General features: G+C 33.7%; 1 protein-coding gene across 2 annotated transcripts in view; it reads right to left on the bottom strand.

The window, feature by feature from the left end:
* Positions 1-15,028, bottom strand: part of LOC124365127 (endoplasmic reticulum-Golgi intermediate compartment protein 3-like) — a 74,043-nt gene that overhangs the window by 41,314 nt on the left and 17,701 nt on the right. For both annotated transcript variants that reach the window (XM_046821076.1, XM_046821077.1), the window contains exons 3-4: positions 9,408-9,527; positions 9,125-9,147 (exon numbers count right to left, since the gene is read on the bottom strand). In XM_046821076.1, the coding sequence (XP_046677032.1) occupies positions 9,125-9,147; positions 9,408-9,527 (143 nt within the window). The remainder of the gene's footprint in view (positions 1-9,124; positions 9,148-9,407; positions 9,528-15,028) is intronic.

The raw sequence follows: 15,028 nt of genomic DNA, 5'->3' as shown, positions 1-15,028 counted from the left end.
CAATAAGGAGAATTGCACAAATCAGCAACACTGATGTAGCTATGACAGCATACTACTTGTTGTTTGAATCTCACTTGAGATACAGCCTGATAGCCTGGGGAGGCACGACAATCTCAAATCTCCAAAGGGTGCTGGTTCTACAAAAAAGGACAATTAGAGCTCTAAAAGGACTAGGACCACTTGACACATGCCGAACAGCCTTCAAAGAACTGAGAATTCTGACTGTAGTAGGACTCTACATCCAAGAGACAATCCTCTATACAATCAAATCAGGGCAAGCAAGGACTGGAGACGGACACTCCTATAACACCAGACACAGGAGCAACTTTCTCCTAAATCAACATCATCTCAGCTTATTTGAGAGGAAACCTTCTTATCGAGGAGCAATGTTCTTCAACATTCTACCTGAATCCCTAAGAAGACTGCCAGAAAAGAACTTCAAAGCCTCCTTGAGAAACTGGCTACTGGAGCGACCAATTTACACCATCCAAGAATTAGTTCAATGTAGAACACACAATTTTTTACAAACACTAACTCATACACCAATTGTAACATAAACATGACTTTTGCCCTGTTCTCCAAGAATATGTGCAATAAAGAATATATAAAAAAAAAAAAAAAAATATTCTAAGAAAACTCAATCAACTATCCTTAGATAACTTTATATGAATGGACTGGCCCTTGCCTGTCAGTAGGCTTATAACAAATCTTTAGATAATTTATTTTTGTATTGAGCTTCATATTACACAAAAGTATGACGTAGATACGTTATTATTAGGATAACATCCCGAACAGTGTTTTAATGTGTACTTCAGTAGCCCCTGTTCAAGAAGTAATTCAGATAGATATATAAAGAGCCGAGCATTGGTGGACAGCTGATTGTATGTTGGCAGTTCTTGTCATAAGTCATATATTTGGCCATTAAATAAATATTTGTACAATAGGCTACGTCATACAAATACATACAAATAAAAGCAATTAACATATACAGTTAAAACTACCTACAGACTAACTTTGAAAGACTAGACTAGATATATCACTTTTAAAGAACTCGTCAATTTTGTAAAAAGGATTGTTCAACAGCCAATTGTATAAAATATTTCTAAAACTATTGAAGCTACTATAATGAGCAGAAATGTGCAGTCTATTAAATAGCCTTATGCTAACAATTTCATAAGAGAATTTAGTTTTACTTAACCTAGCAAAAGGTACATGAATTTGGTGAGAATTTCTAGTAGCATAAGAGTGAACATGCTCATTGAGGACATAATTATTAACATTATTTTTTGCAAAAAGTAGGCAAGATAATATGTATAGATTTACAACAGTTAGTATTCTACTGCAAATAAAGAAGGGTCTACAGTGCTCAAGACAATGGGCGTTGTTGAGAATTCTGACTGCTTTCTTTTGAATAATCAATACTTCATTTATACTGCTATAGTTACCCCATAATAATAGTCCATATGTAATTACACCTTGAAAAAGGGCAAAGTAAACCATTCTAAGATAGTGTTTGTCTACACAGTGCCTCAAATGGTACAAGAGATATATGACCCTGCTCAATCTTTTACATACATTATTTATATGAGAATGCCAGGTCAACTTTGAATCCAGAGTGATCCCTAATAAATTAACCACATTATCATTACAATCAGCTTGAAGTCTCAAGGAGAAAACCATATTTTGAGTTTTTTCTAAATTCAACAACAGAACATTTGATTTATATACCATTCATCTGCTTCATCAATCATACATCTTAGTTTAAGCTCTCTTTCATTTTGATTATTTACTGTTGTAAAAAAAGTGACATCATCAGCAAACATTACTGATTTATAACTCACATTGTACTCAAGATCGTTAACCATAATTAGAAATAAAGTAGGGCCCAGAACTGATCCCTGTGGCACGCCAAACTTTACCTCAGAAGATTTGGAAAGATTGCCATTAGTAAAAATGTTTTGTTGCCGATAACTAAGGTAGGATTTAAACAAAGAATTTTGAATGCCTGTTACACCATAGAATTTAAGTTTTCTCAACAGGATGTCGTGATCAACACAGTCGAAAGCCTTAGAGAGGTTGCATAGAACTGCGCAGATGTCAAAGCCTGCATCGAAACCAGCCAAGACGCCCGAAACAAGTCCCCCAACTGCATCGGTTGTCACCATCCCGGCTCTAAAACCAAACTGACTACAACTAAAGAGATTATTTGTTTCAAAATATAAGTTAACCTGGATTTTAATGATGGCTTCAAAGACTTTAGAAAAAACTGGTACCAGAGAGATAGCTGTACGATTTAACACTTCTATGATCACCCTTCTTAAAGATTGGCACAACCTTTGATACTTTTAATTTACTAGGAAAGATTCCCTCTTTAAGCATTGCATTTAGACACATGGTGAGAGGGACATTCACTCCACTGCACACCAATTTCACTAAATTATTTGAAACATTATAAATATCACAGCTTTTGGAACTTTTTAACTTTAAAATTACTTTCACAATATCACTATACTCTATAGGCTGCCAGGCGAAAGACTGATGTGAAGGTAAGTGTTGCACCTCTAGGAGCTCATCTGGCTTTGTATTTGCTGCGGGGATTTTCTCTCGGATTTCATCCACTACCGAAATGAAGTATTCGTTGAAAGAATCAGCATCCGGAGTAGCATGTTGTTGTTGTTTCGGTTGAGTCTCATGTTTTACAATTTGCCACGCAGCTTTGCAAGTGTTGCTTGAGGACTGAATAAATTCTTGGTTAGCATGAAATTTAGCTTGTTTTAGAGCACTCTTGTAATTGATCTTGGCCAATTTATAATTTTTAGCATCCCTGGGATCTTCAGTCGCTTGTGAAATATTAAAAAGTGACATAACCATTTCTTTCATTTTTGCCAACTGAGGAGTGAACCAGTTGCGCAGACCTTTAGGTTTATGGTAATTCTTGAAGTTATTTGTTCTTGAGTTCCTCATTGGCAAATAAATATTCATCCAGCCTATAAACACATTGTGAAACTTATTATACATTTCTTCAGCACTTAATCCTTTAAGAGTTACACCCCAGTCAATATTCTGTAGACAAAGTTTAAAATCTTCAACTGCAGGTCCAGGTAATGGTCTGAAAGATCTTTCAAGTCGTTGAACCTGTGTAACTTCTTTTGAAGCTGCCATTAGCCGGTCATAGATGTTAAAGGATAAAAAACTGTGGTCAGATATTAAAAGATCAAGGACATTAACATTGTAGTCTGATGGTCTAATGTTTGTTATTGTGTAGTCAATGCAGGCTAAGCCTCTTGTTGGCCTAAAATTGGAACAATAAAGGCCGGCAGTTCTCAAGAGATTATGAAGCTTTACAGTTGTAGTATTGTTCCCATTTGCTTCTATATTCAGGTCGCCACACAGCACTATGTCAATCTTAAATTTAATCAAATAATCCAATAGATTTTCCAATTTTTCAAAACAAATGTTATTGTTGCCACCACTGGGCCTATACAAGGATACTATTAATAACTTTTGGTCACTGAGTTTGGCTGCAGAAACTTCGAATTGCCTCTCAACACAAAATTCTTTAACATCAACTTCTTTTACTTTTAGATCTTCTTTTACATAAATACCAGAACCTCCGTGACTACTGGAGACTCTGTAAAATATTGTAGCGAGTTTGTAACCTGTGAAGTTAAAGAGTTCAAAATTGTCTTCACTAAGCCAGTGCTCCACTATGCACAGTACCGAGTAATTTATATCTTTTAAACACATTTCTATTTCTAGGACTTTGTTAGTCAAGCATTGAACATTTCCAAATAAGATATTTAATGAATTTCTTGAGATCTTGTCATTATTTGGGGGTGCTAATATTAAATTGTGAACATCATTACTTAAAGTTCTTACATAGGTTGAATTGGCCGAGTTTAGGTTTCTTTCATCTTGTTGGCTAGTTTCTAAAAAAAGTTGTGGTGTACTGGCTGCAGTGGCGTAGCGAAGGGGGGGGTCCAGGGGGTCCGGACCCCCCCCGAAATTTTAAGACATATTAAAAAATAAAGCATAGAGCAGGAGAAAGAAGGACAGTTATCATTACTCTTGTCTACAAACATTAAATTGATTGATTTCACTGATTGAAGTGACCGTTGTTAAAAATATAATTGTCCTTTCATCATAAAGTATCAAACGATACTTTTGGGCTCGGCCTTTCGGATAGTGTAGTGTAATCACGGTATTTCTATACAGCGCGGTCACGTGACGTCGCAAAGTCACCTGAACCGTAACACGACGAACAGTTTAAATTAGCGACCACTTCGTTCAAATTCGTCGTGGGAACGTAAAGTGACTGCTTAGAATTAAGTTACGACGTTGATTTTAGGTGTCATTAAACTGTAAACGTGTATATAATTATTGAAAAAAATCACTTTCGGACGGAAAATACACTTGAAAACTCTACTGATTAGAACTTCAACTAATTTGAACTTCAATGATTGAGGTAAACGTGGGGTTTTCGATTGAGTTAGGACGACGATTTTTGTTATCATTAAACTGTACACCGTACCTATATAATTATCGAGAAAAAATCACTTCCGGTCGGTAAATACCGAAGAAAAGCTCTCTACAGATTCAAGTTTTGACAATTTTGGATTTCATTGGTTGAGTGGTTGAGGTAAAAGTGGTACTTAGGATTATGTTAGGACGGTGATTTTAGGTATTAATTCAACGCCGACTAACATATATAATTATCGAGAAAAAAAACAATTAAATCACTTTAAATTAGCGACTTTTTTCCTATGGAGTCCCACAGGGATCTATACTTTGACCAGTCTTGTTCCTTGTGTACATCAGCAGGCGGAACTCATCGCTCCTGAGAGGGAAAATGGTCCAGTATGTTGACGATACAAACGCTCTGCATTAAAGCTCCAACAAAACATGAATTAGAAATCGTTTCCTTTTTAGAACTGAATTCATGTATTCAGTTTTTTTCTAAATTAAATCTGAGGACCAACAACTTCAAATCAAATGCACTAAATTTCTGTTTGCGGCAAAGAGAGATTGAGGATCGCGCTGCTGTGATGGCGGACGATGTCTTCATAGAGGAAACTGATTCCACCAAGTTCCTCGGAATGTACCTTAATCGAAGTCTGAATTGAGACAACCACATTGAAAGTACCTGCTCAAAGATTTCTTCAGGCATTTATGCTCTACGGAACCTTTCCAAATTTTGCTCCCGGGATGTACTAAAAATGGCCTACTTCGGCTTTGTACACCCCCATCTAATGTACGAGTTGAGGCTATGGGGCAGCTGTTCTAAATACAAATTTGAGCGAGTATTTAGAAGTCAAAAGAAAGCTGTCCGCATCATTTCAAAATTGAAATCCCGAAATTCATGCAGAGATGCCTTTAGGGAGCTTGGATTTCTAACTTTGCCCTGTCTCTACATCCTCGATGTCGCCCTGTACTGCCGATTTAAGTGCGAGTTCGTCCGGGGCAGGGACGTCTATCAATATGGGACAAGAGGCAGGGACAACCTTCGGTTACATCCGCACAGAACAGCCGCATTCAAACGTTTGCCATCCGAGGTTGGTGTTAAGCTGATCAACAAGCTCCCTGAGGAAATCAAAAATTTAAATGAACCAACAAAATTTAAAGCTTGATTGAGACACTTTTTGGCGTCGAGGGTGTTTTATTCAGTGGAAGAGTTTATGATGAGCCGCTGGGATGAAATTTAAAGTAATTCGGTCATCCTCTATTTCTGGTGGTAAAATTTAGAAGATTTTAAAACGTATGGCAGTAAGTATGTATCAGTCTTAGGAATGAGTGTGGACTGTGTATGAACGGGTATGAATGGGGGCAATTTAAAATAGATATACATATTTCTAAATAATTTAATTTGACGATTGTACGCAATTTTTATTATTGTTGACACAATAAAAAGTATTATTATTATTACCTCCGGTTGGAATATACCAAGGAAAAGCTCTACTGATTCAGATTTTGACGATTTTGGATTTCACTGGTTGAGTCGTTGAGATAAAAGTGGTACTTAGAATTATGTTAGAACATTGATTTTAGGTATCAATTGAACGCCGACTAATATCTTTATAATTATGAAAGAAAAATTGAAAAATCGCTTCCGGTCAGATAATACACCGGAAAAACTCTACTGATAAGAAGTTCCGACTACTTTGGATTTCACTGACTGAGGTATTTTTTTATTTTCCTTAGTATATTCCGATCGGAAGTGATTATTTTTGTTTTTTTTTCTCGATAATTATATATTTATTAGTCGGCGTTGAATTAATCTCTAAATTCAATGTCCTAACATAATTAAGTACTACTTTTACCTCAACCACTCAACCAGTGAAATCCAAAATCGTCAAAACGAATCAGTAGAGAGCTTTTCTTCAGTATTTACCGACCGGAAGTGTTTTTTTTCTCGATAATTATATAGGTAGTCGAGTACAGTTTAATGATAACAAAAAAATCGTCGTCCTAACTCAATAAAAAATACCACGTTTACCTCAATAACCAAAGTCCGAAGTAGTTGAAGTTCTAATCATTAGAGTTTTTCAGGTGTATTTCATTTCCGACCGAAAGTGATTTTTCCGATAATTATATATTCGTCTACAGTGTAATGATACAAAAAATCGTCATTATAACTCATTCATAAATACCCCAATCAGTGAAATCCAAAGTGGCCGAACTTCTAATCAGTAGAGTTTTTCCGGCGCATTTTCCGACCGTTGCGTTAGTTTGATCTGTACCCGAGCAACGCTCGAAAATCGCCCTTCTTTTCTAAAGGGTTTTCGGCCGTCAGTGGCCCAATGTCCCCGAAGGGGTATTTCATTTTCTCCACAGAATATAGTTGAGTCAATTATACGCTTGAGTGAAGCTCTGTTGTGTTCTTTTTCTTTCTTATCACTTTGGTGCCTTCTACCCGGCCAGAATCGAACTTCGTAAAGTTTCTGTAGCTATACAAGAAAATTTGTGGTACTAGAGTTGCTGTGAGAGTTTAATTTGCCTATAACATATTTCCACTTTCTATAAGGCGTAGTTACTAAAGCTCCATGTTTTTGGTATTTACCTTTTACCAGTGAATTCATTGGCAAATAACACACAAAACGTCCCCGGATCCCCCGGTTTCGGACCCCCCCCGAACGAAATTTCTGGCTACGCTACTGACTGGCTGTAATGACTGGACTGGTAGATGATGGTAGGGGTGATGGTGTAGGTGCTTCTCTGAGTACCTCTTCAATAGTCACTGGGCTGCTGCTAATAGGTGTTGAAATTTCCTCATGTACTTCCACAACAGCGTCACAAATTTGCTTGGCTAGCCATTTTTTCCCCTTTGAGTTTAGATGTAAACCATGACGAGTGTGCAGCTGTCTCATTGCTTTGCTTACTTCCACAATAGATACATTATCATATTTACTGCATAGCTCTTTTATTGCAGTATTAGTTTTTCTTTGCAGTTTGTTAACACTTGACCACAGCGGGAGGTCATATCTAATTGGCAAGTCAACCAGAATAATTTTATTGTTCCCAGTTTTTTTTTATTGTACTCTCCATACTATCTATTGCAACATCAGCCTCATTTTTAGAGATGTCATTAGAGCCACAAACAATCACCAGGACATCATTCTTGGTTTTTAACTCATTTGTAATATTTCTGTGATTTAGAATTTCACTGCTCCTGCCTCCTGACCTCACAAACCCAACAGCAGTTCGGGTTCTTTGATTCTTGTTAATGTACCAAGCCAAATCTCTCCCATGACTGTCAGAACAAATCAAAAATTTACTTTGGTCATTCATACTAACTCTATTTAGCGTATTGTCAATATTTGCTTGATAGTTACTATCAGTGCACTTCCTCGAGGGTACTTTGTTTTCCCTTGTACTTTTGTTTGAAGAGAGGATGTCTCTTGCCTCTTTCGCAGGCACCACAGTATTTTTTATGCCCGTTGTGTTTGGAAGCTACTGCCCTGATAACATTTGGGATTACATTATTTCGTTGTAGCTTTCTGGAGATGAACTTAGGGGTTTGTAGAGGAGGGAAATCACTTTCTTGATAATCAGCTGACTTACACATATCCGTATTTTCACCAAGCAACTGAAAACTGTTACTCAAAGGTAAGATAAATTCTGATGGGCTGAGTAATGTTCTGTTTCAAGGAAACCTTGTTTTTATTAATTAAACTTTTCTAACTTAATTATTTCTTCCCTCTCTTTTTTAATAGCAAATTTTCCAGTGTAACTTTTTCTATTTGAAGGTTTTGTACTTTTTGAAAGGCCTCTTCCAAATAACAGTTAAGAGTTACTACAACCTTATTTAAACTCTCTACCTCTTTTAACAATGTATTAGTTTATATCATGTGATAAAATTGCTTCTTGTTCTTCTTCATTTGGTTCTAAACAATTTTCACAAACCCAATTTTTTATTTTGAGAATTTGTTGTATTCTTCTAAGTTTAGATTAGAACATTTAAAATGAGTCCATTTGGAACAGTTTCTGCTACATAACAAAGCCTTGCTACACTTACTGACATTTTTTACTACATATGCTACAAGGATATTTTATTTGGACATTTTTAACCATTTTATTCATTGTATGACAATAATCCTATTAATGTACAACTTATAAATATTCAAACGAAACTGTATTAGTTTAAAAAAATGGTATGTTGAGCTGTCTGTTTGTTTATAAACAAAGCAGAAGACAGTTTAATATCCTGCACAAGATGGTCTGTTGAGTTGTTACCAGTTTGATTTTGACCAGGTTAGACAAGCCCTATATGAGTCTTTTATCTGATCTACACATCAATGTCAAAGTAAATGTCAAGACAAGCATAAAATGAGTCTGGTCAAATATTGCCAGGTTAAAGAGTCCTGAGAAATAATATTTCTAGAGTTCAATAATCAGTAATGATATCTTATCTGAGACAGAGTCTTGCGATCGTAATCTTTTGTATTTTGTTTCAAAGTTGTATTGAATAAATATTGTTACCAACTGATATTCTGGTTTATTAAAGTCTTTGGTTTAGGAACAACAATAAGTATAAATCTAAACATTTTAAGATTATTTGGTACCACTAATCAACAGGTATTTAAAAATTTATTTGAACCTAAGCCTAACCACAATGTAGTTTACTTACAGAATGTTTTCCAGTTCCCAAAGCTGAAACAAAGGTTTATAATTAGGTAAAATACATATTTATATTTACTAGATTAAATCACCATAATACCATTTTTTTCAAGGGTTTGGTTACACTACTGGTAAAAAAAAAATAATTTTGCCTCACATTTAGTATCATTTAAAGCATAGATAAGTTCAAAAATAATTTTGGTAAATTTTGATTGTTAAATTTTAAAGAAATATAGGCTACAAAATACACAATGCAAAAAACATCTAATACATTTCCTTTGTAATATACTTACATTCTTCTTTTTTAGGATCCTCAATTGGATTGCCAGCTAAGTCCAAACGACGCTTGAATATGTTATGCTCTATATGTAAGTGCTGTTCACCTGATGTGTCCATTGCATCAAGTGCAAGATCTACAAAATATTGACATACAAATAATTTATGCGATTAATAACAACTAAATAATTAATCTTTACAACATAAGGGAATCATCTGTGATGTTTATTTAATTATTAATAATGCAGCTATAGTGGGAAGGGTTTATTCAAAGCAAATGTTGAGTTTAACTCCATTTTATCTCCCGCTCAGCATCTGAAATCCAACAATGTGGAAGTCCTGATACTAGTAATCTGGAGAACACGCACGTCTAAAGAGACCCAAAAAAAGGTTGGCGATGAAGATGTTCAAAATTAATTCTTTGCATCATTTCGACATCAGAGACACCTAGACCATAAAATAACTATCTGGTTTCCCAGCAGCCACTTTGTGTAATCTAGATGAAGAGGTGTTCTCAATGTCTTGTCAGGTGCACAATGATACAGATACACATACACACATGATACATCAGGTCACAGAGTCAGGTTTCAGATGCTAAATTGAGTAGAAGGTGAAATTGAGCCAAGCTCACCATGCACAATAATTACTAATGTCTGAGATGTATGGCTCCTTATAACTTGATATAACTTATTCCAATTTATTTTTTTATTATTTGCATCAGATTATTTGTATGATCTAGCAGTACCTGTGATGTAGAATAGAACAGAATATGTGATGTAAATTACATTAATAGTATCAACCAACATTTAGAACAAATCACAAGACAAAATCAACAGTATGTATTTATTGTCGAGTGTTAGTATGAGAAAGTATGTGTAATGTACGTACAGATGTATGTGGTTGTGTGTATGTGTGTGTATATGAGTACAGTTGTATAGACTGCCAGAGTCAGAAGTAGGTTGGATTTCAAGTTCTCTGGTATTTATGGTAAGTACTTTAACATCTTCAGTGCAACATGAGTCATGTACTGAATTTAGGATAGTTTGAGGTGCGTCCACCACAGTCAGATAAACTATAATGCATTCCTATCAATAGAATACTACAACGATATATATATATATATATATATATATATATATAAGTAGATATGAATGTAAGGGTTCTAGCGCACTTTTTGGAGTAAACAGAAAACCAACGGAAAATACTGTCCATTGAACCATAAACAAATCTGAGAAATCAAAACAGGAAATCACGAATGTTAAATAACCGAATCTATAGCTGTTTTACTGTTCATTGTAGGCTTCTAATTTCTAAGCTGTTTTAATGAAAAAATCCAGAAATCTTAATAAAAAATCTTTATTCTACAAAGTTAATTGTAACACAGTCTTTATCTTTAATAGTCTTCTTTCCAGTAACAATCAAGTGTAATTTTTCATTTTTGTTTAATTCTTTAATCTTTTTTTCATCCAAAACAGTCAAAAATCTGTTCGGTAAGTGTACTTTATAATCTTCTAACTCGGCAATTATAGTCATCCCAAATTTATCTTTCAGTTTCTCCAAATTCAAAATCTTATATTTCTTTTTTTCTTCTAATTCCATTAATTTCTTATACTCTTTGAATCTTAGTTCACCAACTTCATTCAGCTCCTTTAGTAGCTCCATTATTTAGTAGGAAGAAAATTTAGTAACAAAATTGAAAATCAACATTTTTTAAATACAAAATCCCGGGGTTTTGACCCTAAAACACGGTTTTAGGGTCAAAATCGCGCATCTTAATGTGCAAACACACTAGAGTTTTTTGAAAAATCCTTAAAATCTACTGAATTATTGCGGATTTTAACCATAAAAGTTGATTTTTCCTTAATAAAAAAGATATTTTTACTAAATAGTGAAAATTGAAGCATTCAAAATTTTCCTTAATAAATGGCGGGTGACAAAATGTCATGTCCATTCTGCAAAAAAGAAATTTTAAGAAGAAACTTCGATCGACATTACAACTCAAAGATTCACTTAAAGAACAAAGACATTTACTACAAGGAATTGAATCATTTAAGACAATGGGCCAAAGAAAATCAAATTGACGATCACGAAAAGATGTTCAATATTGAACAATTACGAGAATTAAAGAGAAATTTCAAAGTTGAAAAGAAAAATCTCAATCTATTTAATGATGAAAAAATTAATTCAATCGCTGAAAAATTGGCTATCGAAACTAATGATAAAACAAAGTCTGAAATGATCGAAGAAATTGATAAACACAAATCTGAAAATATCATTGATGTAGAAGTTTTATCGTCTATACACGGTCTTTTCAAGCAATACATTTTAACGAATTTAAACGATAATTTCATACCACTTTACAAATATCTTTCTATTTTGCGGCCAGAGATTAAGAGTTTAATAGAAAAATTTCAAGAAACTGTGAAAAACAGTAAAGGATATATCTCTTTGGAATGTGAATATGAACGAACTTTAGTGAACGGTGAAACGCAAATTTGCCCAATGTACTTTACTATAAAAGCAGACGAGATCTTTGACATAAACGACTTTATTTCTAAACAATTTAATAAATTAACACATCGAGAACAGACAAATCATCCAAATCGAGGTTCTGGATGGACATTAAAACGCTGTAAACAACTGATTTTGAGCCTTAATAAACACGAATTTTATGAACGCAGGATCATATATCGATTTACCAAAGAAAATCAAAGATAAGAAAGCTTGTATAAATATCAAAAATAAAGATGATTATTGCTTTATTTATTCTATCCGATGTGCTATTGAAAAACCCGAAAGAGACTGCGAAAGATCAAAACAATATGAAAAATTTGTAAATGACGAGATATTTTCAGGTTTCGAGTATCCAATGTCTTTAAAAGATATACAATTATTTGAAAAACGAAGCAGTAAAGCAAAGTATAATTATCCGAAAATGTCTGTAAATGTCTATAGTTTTGATGAAAAACTCAATATTGTTCCGTTGCAAATTTCAGAAGTTTATGACGCCAAATTAGAAATCAATTTATTGTATGTAAAACAAGATGAAAAATCTCATTATGTTTTGATAACAGATTTAAACAAACTTGTATTTTCTCAGTTATCTAAGTGTAAAAATAAAAAATTTCTATGCAGAAGATGTTTAAGCCATTTCTACAAATCTGGAGATTTAACAGACCATTTAGAAATTTGTAAAAATCACGAAGTTTGTAAGCCAATTATGCCGTTTCCAGGTCAAACAACTAAATTTACCAATTACCAAAAGAAATTTAGCCATCCGTACGTAATTTATATGGACTTTGAGAGCATATTAGAAAAAATTCCCACATGCAAAAACAATCCGCAAAAATCGATCACAACCAAGATTCAGAAGCACATTCCATATGGTTTTACTCTATACTTAGTGTCTAATGTGACCAATCGTATGTACAAGCCGATATGTTATCGAGCAAAAAATGAAGAAGATTTGCCAAATGTTCCTGCAAAATTGTTTGAAGAACTTAATAAATTATCGAAATACATAGCTAAAAAGTATAATTCTAAGAATAAAAAACCTATGAAATTGACTGAAGAAGAAGAAATTTCATACCAAAATGCAAACGTTTGTCACATCTGTGAATGTGAGGGTTTTGATAATCAAACAAGAAAAAAAGTACGAGATCATTGTCATTTAACCGGCAAATTTCGAGGTGCTGCTCATTTATCTTGTAACTTGAATCTCAAATTTCCTCAAAATATTCCCGTTTTCTGCCACAATATGTCATGTTACGATACTCATTTGTACATAAAAGAATTGGCTAAACAATATGGAAACGTTGATTTGATCGCAAACACCGATGAGAAATATATAAATTATTCTGTAAATTCTGGATATGGGTATGAGTTTGAAGATGATAAACCAAGAAAGTTCATCAAGTTTTCTTTCGTAGATACGTTCAGATTTATGGCATCGTCTATAGAAAAGTTAGCTAAAAACCTCAAAAAAGATGATTTCAAACATACAAATCATTTTATACAAGATGGTCTGAACGCAATTCTAGATAGACAACCAAATGACGAAGAAGAAATCTTTAAAATTCTATCTGGAAAAGGAATATTTCCCTATGAATTTATCGACAGTATTGAAAAACTTGATTACACAGAAGAATTGAGAATTCAAGATTTCTATTCACTTTTGACAGATGAGAGCATATCTGAGAAAGATTTTCAACACTACTTAAATGTATGGAACAAATTAAAAGTAAAAAATCTAGGAAATTACTCCGATCTCTATAACATTCAAGATGTTCTATTGCTCGCTGATATCTTTGAAAATTTTAGGAATATTTGTTTGAATTGCTATAAACTTGATCCAGCACACTATCTAACAGCTCCCAGTCTTGCATGGGATGCTATGTTAAAATTAACGAATATAGAATTACAATTAATTAGTGATTATAATATGTATTTGATGATCGAAAAAGGTATTCGCGGAGGCATTTCTCAATGTATTAAACGATATGTGAAAGCAAATAACAAATATTTAAAAGATTTTGATAAGACAAAGCCCGAAAACTATTTGTTGTACGTCGATGCAAACAACCTTTATGGGTATGGACTTATGCAAAATTTACCATATAACGAAATCAAGTGGATGGATCCTAAAACGTATACAACAGCAGAATGGAAAGAAACAATTTTGGAACTCACTGGCGACGAAGATTATGGATATATTTTAGAAGTTGATCTTGAATATCCAACAAATTTGCATGAACATCACAAAGATTTACCTCTTGCTCCAGAACATTATAACAACAAACTTTGCACAACTCTTTTAAACAAAACAGAATATGTTGTTCATTCTAGAAATTTGAAATTCTATCTAGAACAAGGTATGATTTTAAAACATGTGAATAGGGTTATTGCGTTTGATCAGAAACCTCTCATGAAAGAATATATCGATTTTAATACTAGTATGAGAACCAAGGCTATAAGTGACTTTGAGAAGGACTTTTATAAGCTTATGAACAACTCGGTTTTTGGAAAATCGATGGAAAATGTAAGAAATAGATGTGATATTAAACTAGGAAACGAAGAATTTTCAATGAAACAAGCTAAGAAAACGAATTTCAAATGTTTCAATATCTTTGACGACAACTGTATAGCGAGTCACATGTACAAACAAAAGGTTAAATTTAACAAACCGATTTACATAGGATTTTCAGTTCTCGACCTCTCAAAATTGCTAATGTACGAGTTTTATTACAACAAATTAAAGAAGTTTGATCCAGATTTGAATCTGTGTTACATGGATACAGACAGTTATTTCCTAGAATTGAAACGAGATCCTTTTAAAATTATTAAAGAAAATATAGAGGACTTTGATACGAGCGATTATCCAAAAGATCATGAATGTTTCACTACTAAAAATAAGAAGGTAATAGGGAAATTCAAAGACGAATTGAATAGCGAGATATTAGAAGAATTTTGTGGTTTAAGATCAAAGATGTACTCGTACAAATATCTAGACAAAAATCCAGTTAGGTGTAAAGGAATTAAGAGAAGCGTTGTAAATAAAACAATAAATATCGAAAACTTGAAGAGATGTTTGTTCGATGATAAAGAAGAATTTAGGGAGATGACTGTAATAAAAAGCTAT

The sequence above is a fragment of the Homalodisca vitripennis genome, chromosome 6 (assembly GCF_021130785.1).
Source record: "Homalodisca vitripennis isolate AUS2020 chromosome 6, UT_GWSS_2.1, whole genome shotgun sequence".
Lineage (NCBI taxonomy): Eukaryota > Metazoa > Arthropoda > Insecta > Hemiptera > Cicadellidae > Homalodisca > Homalodisca vitripennis.
The sequence above is the reverse complement of the archived record's forward strand: the minus strand, read 5'-3'. Positions and strand labels throughout refer to the sequence as shown.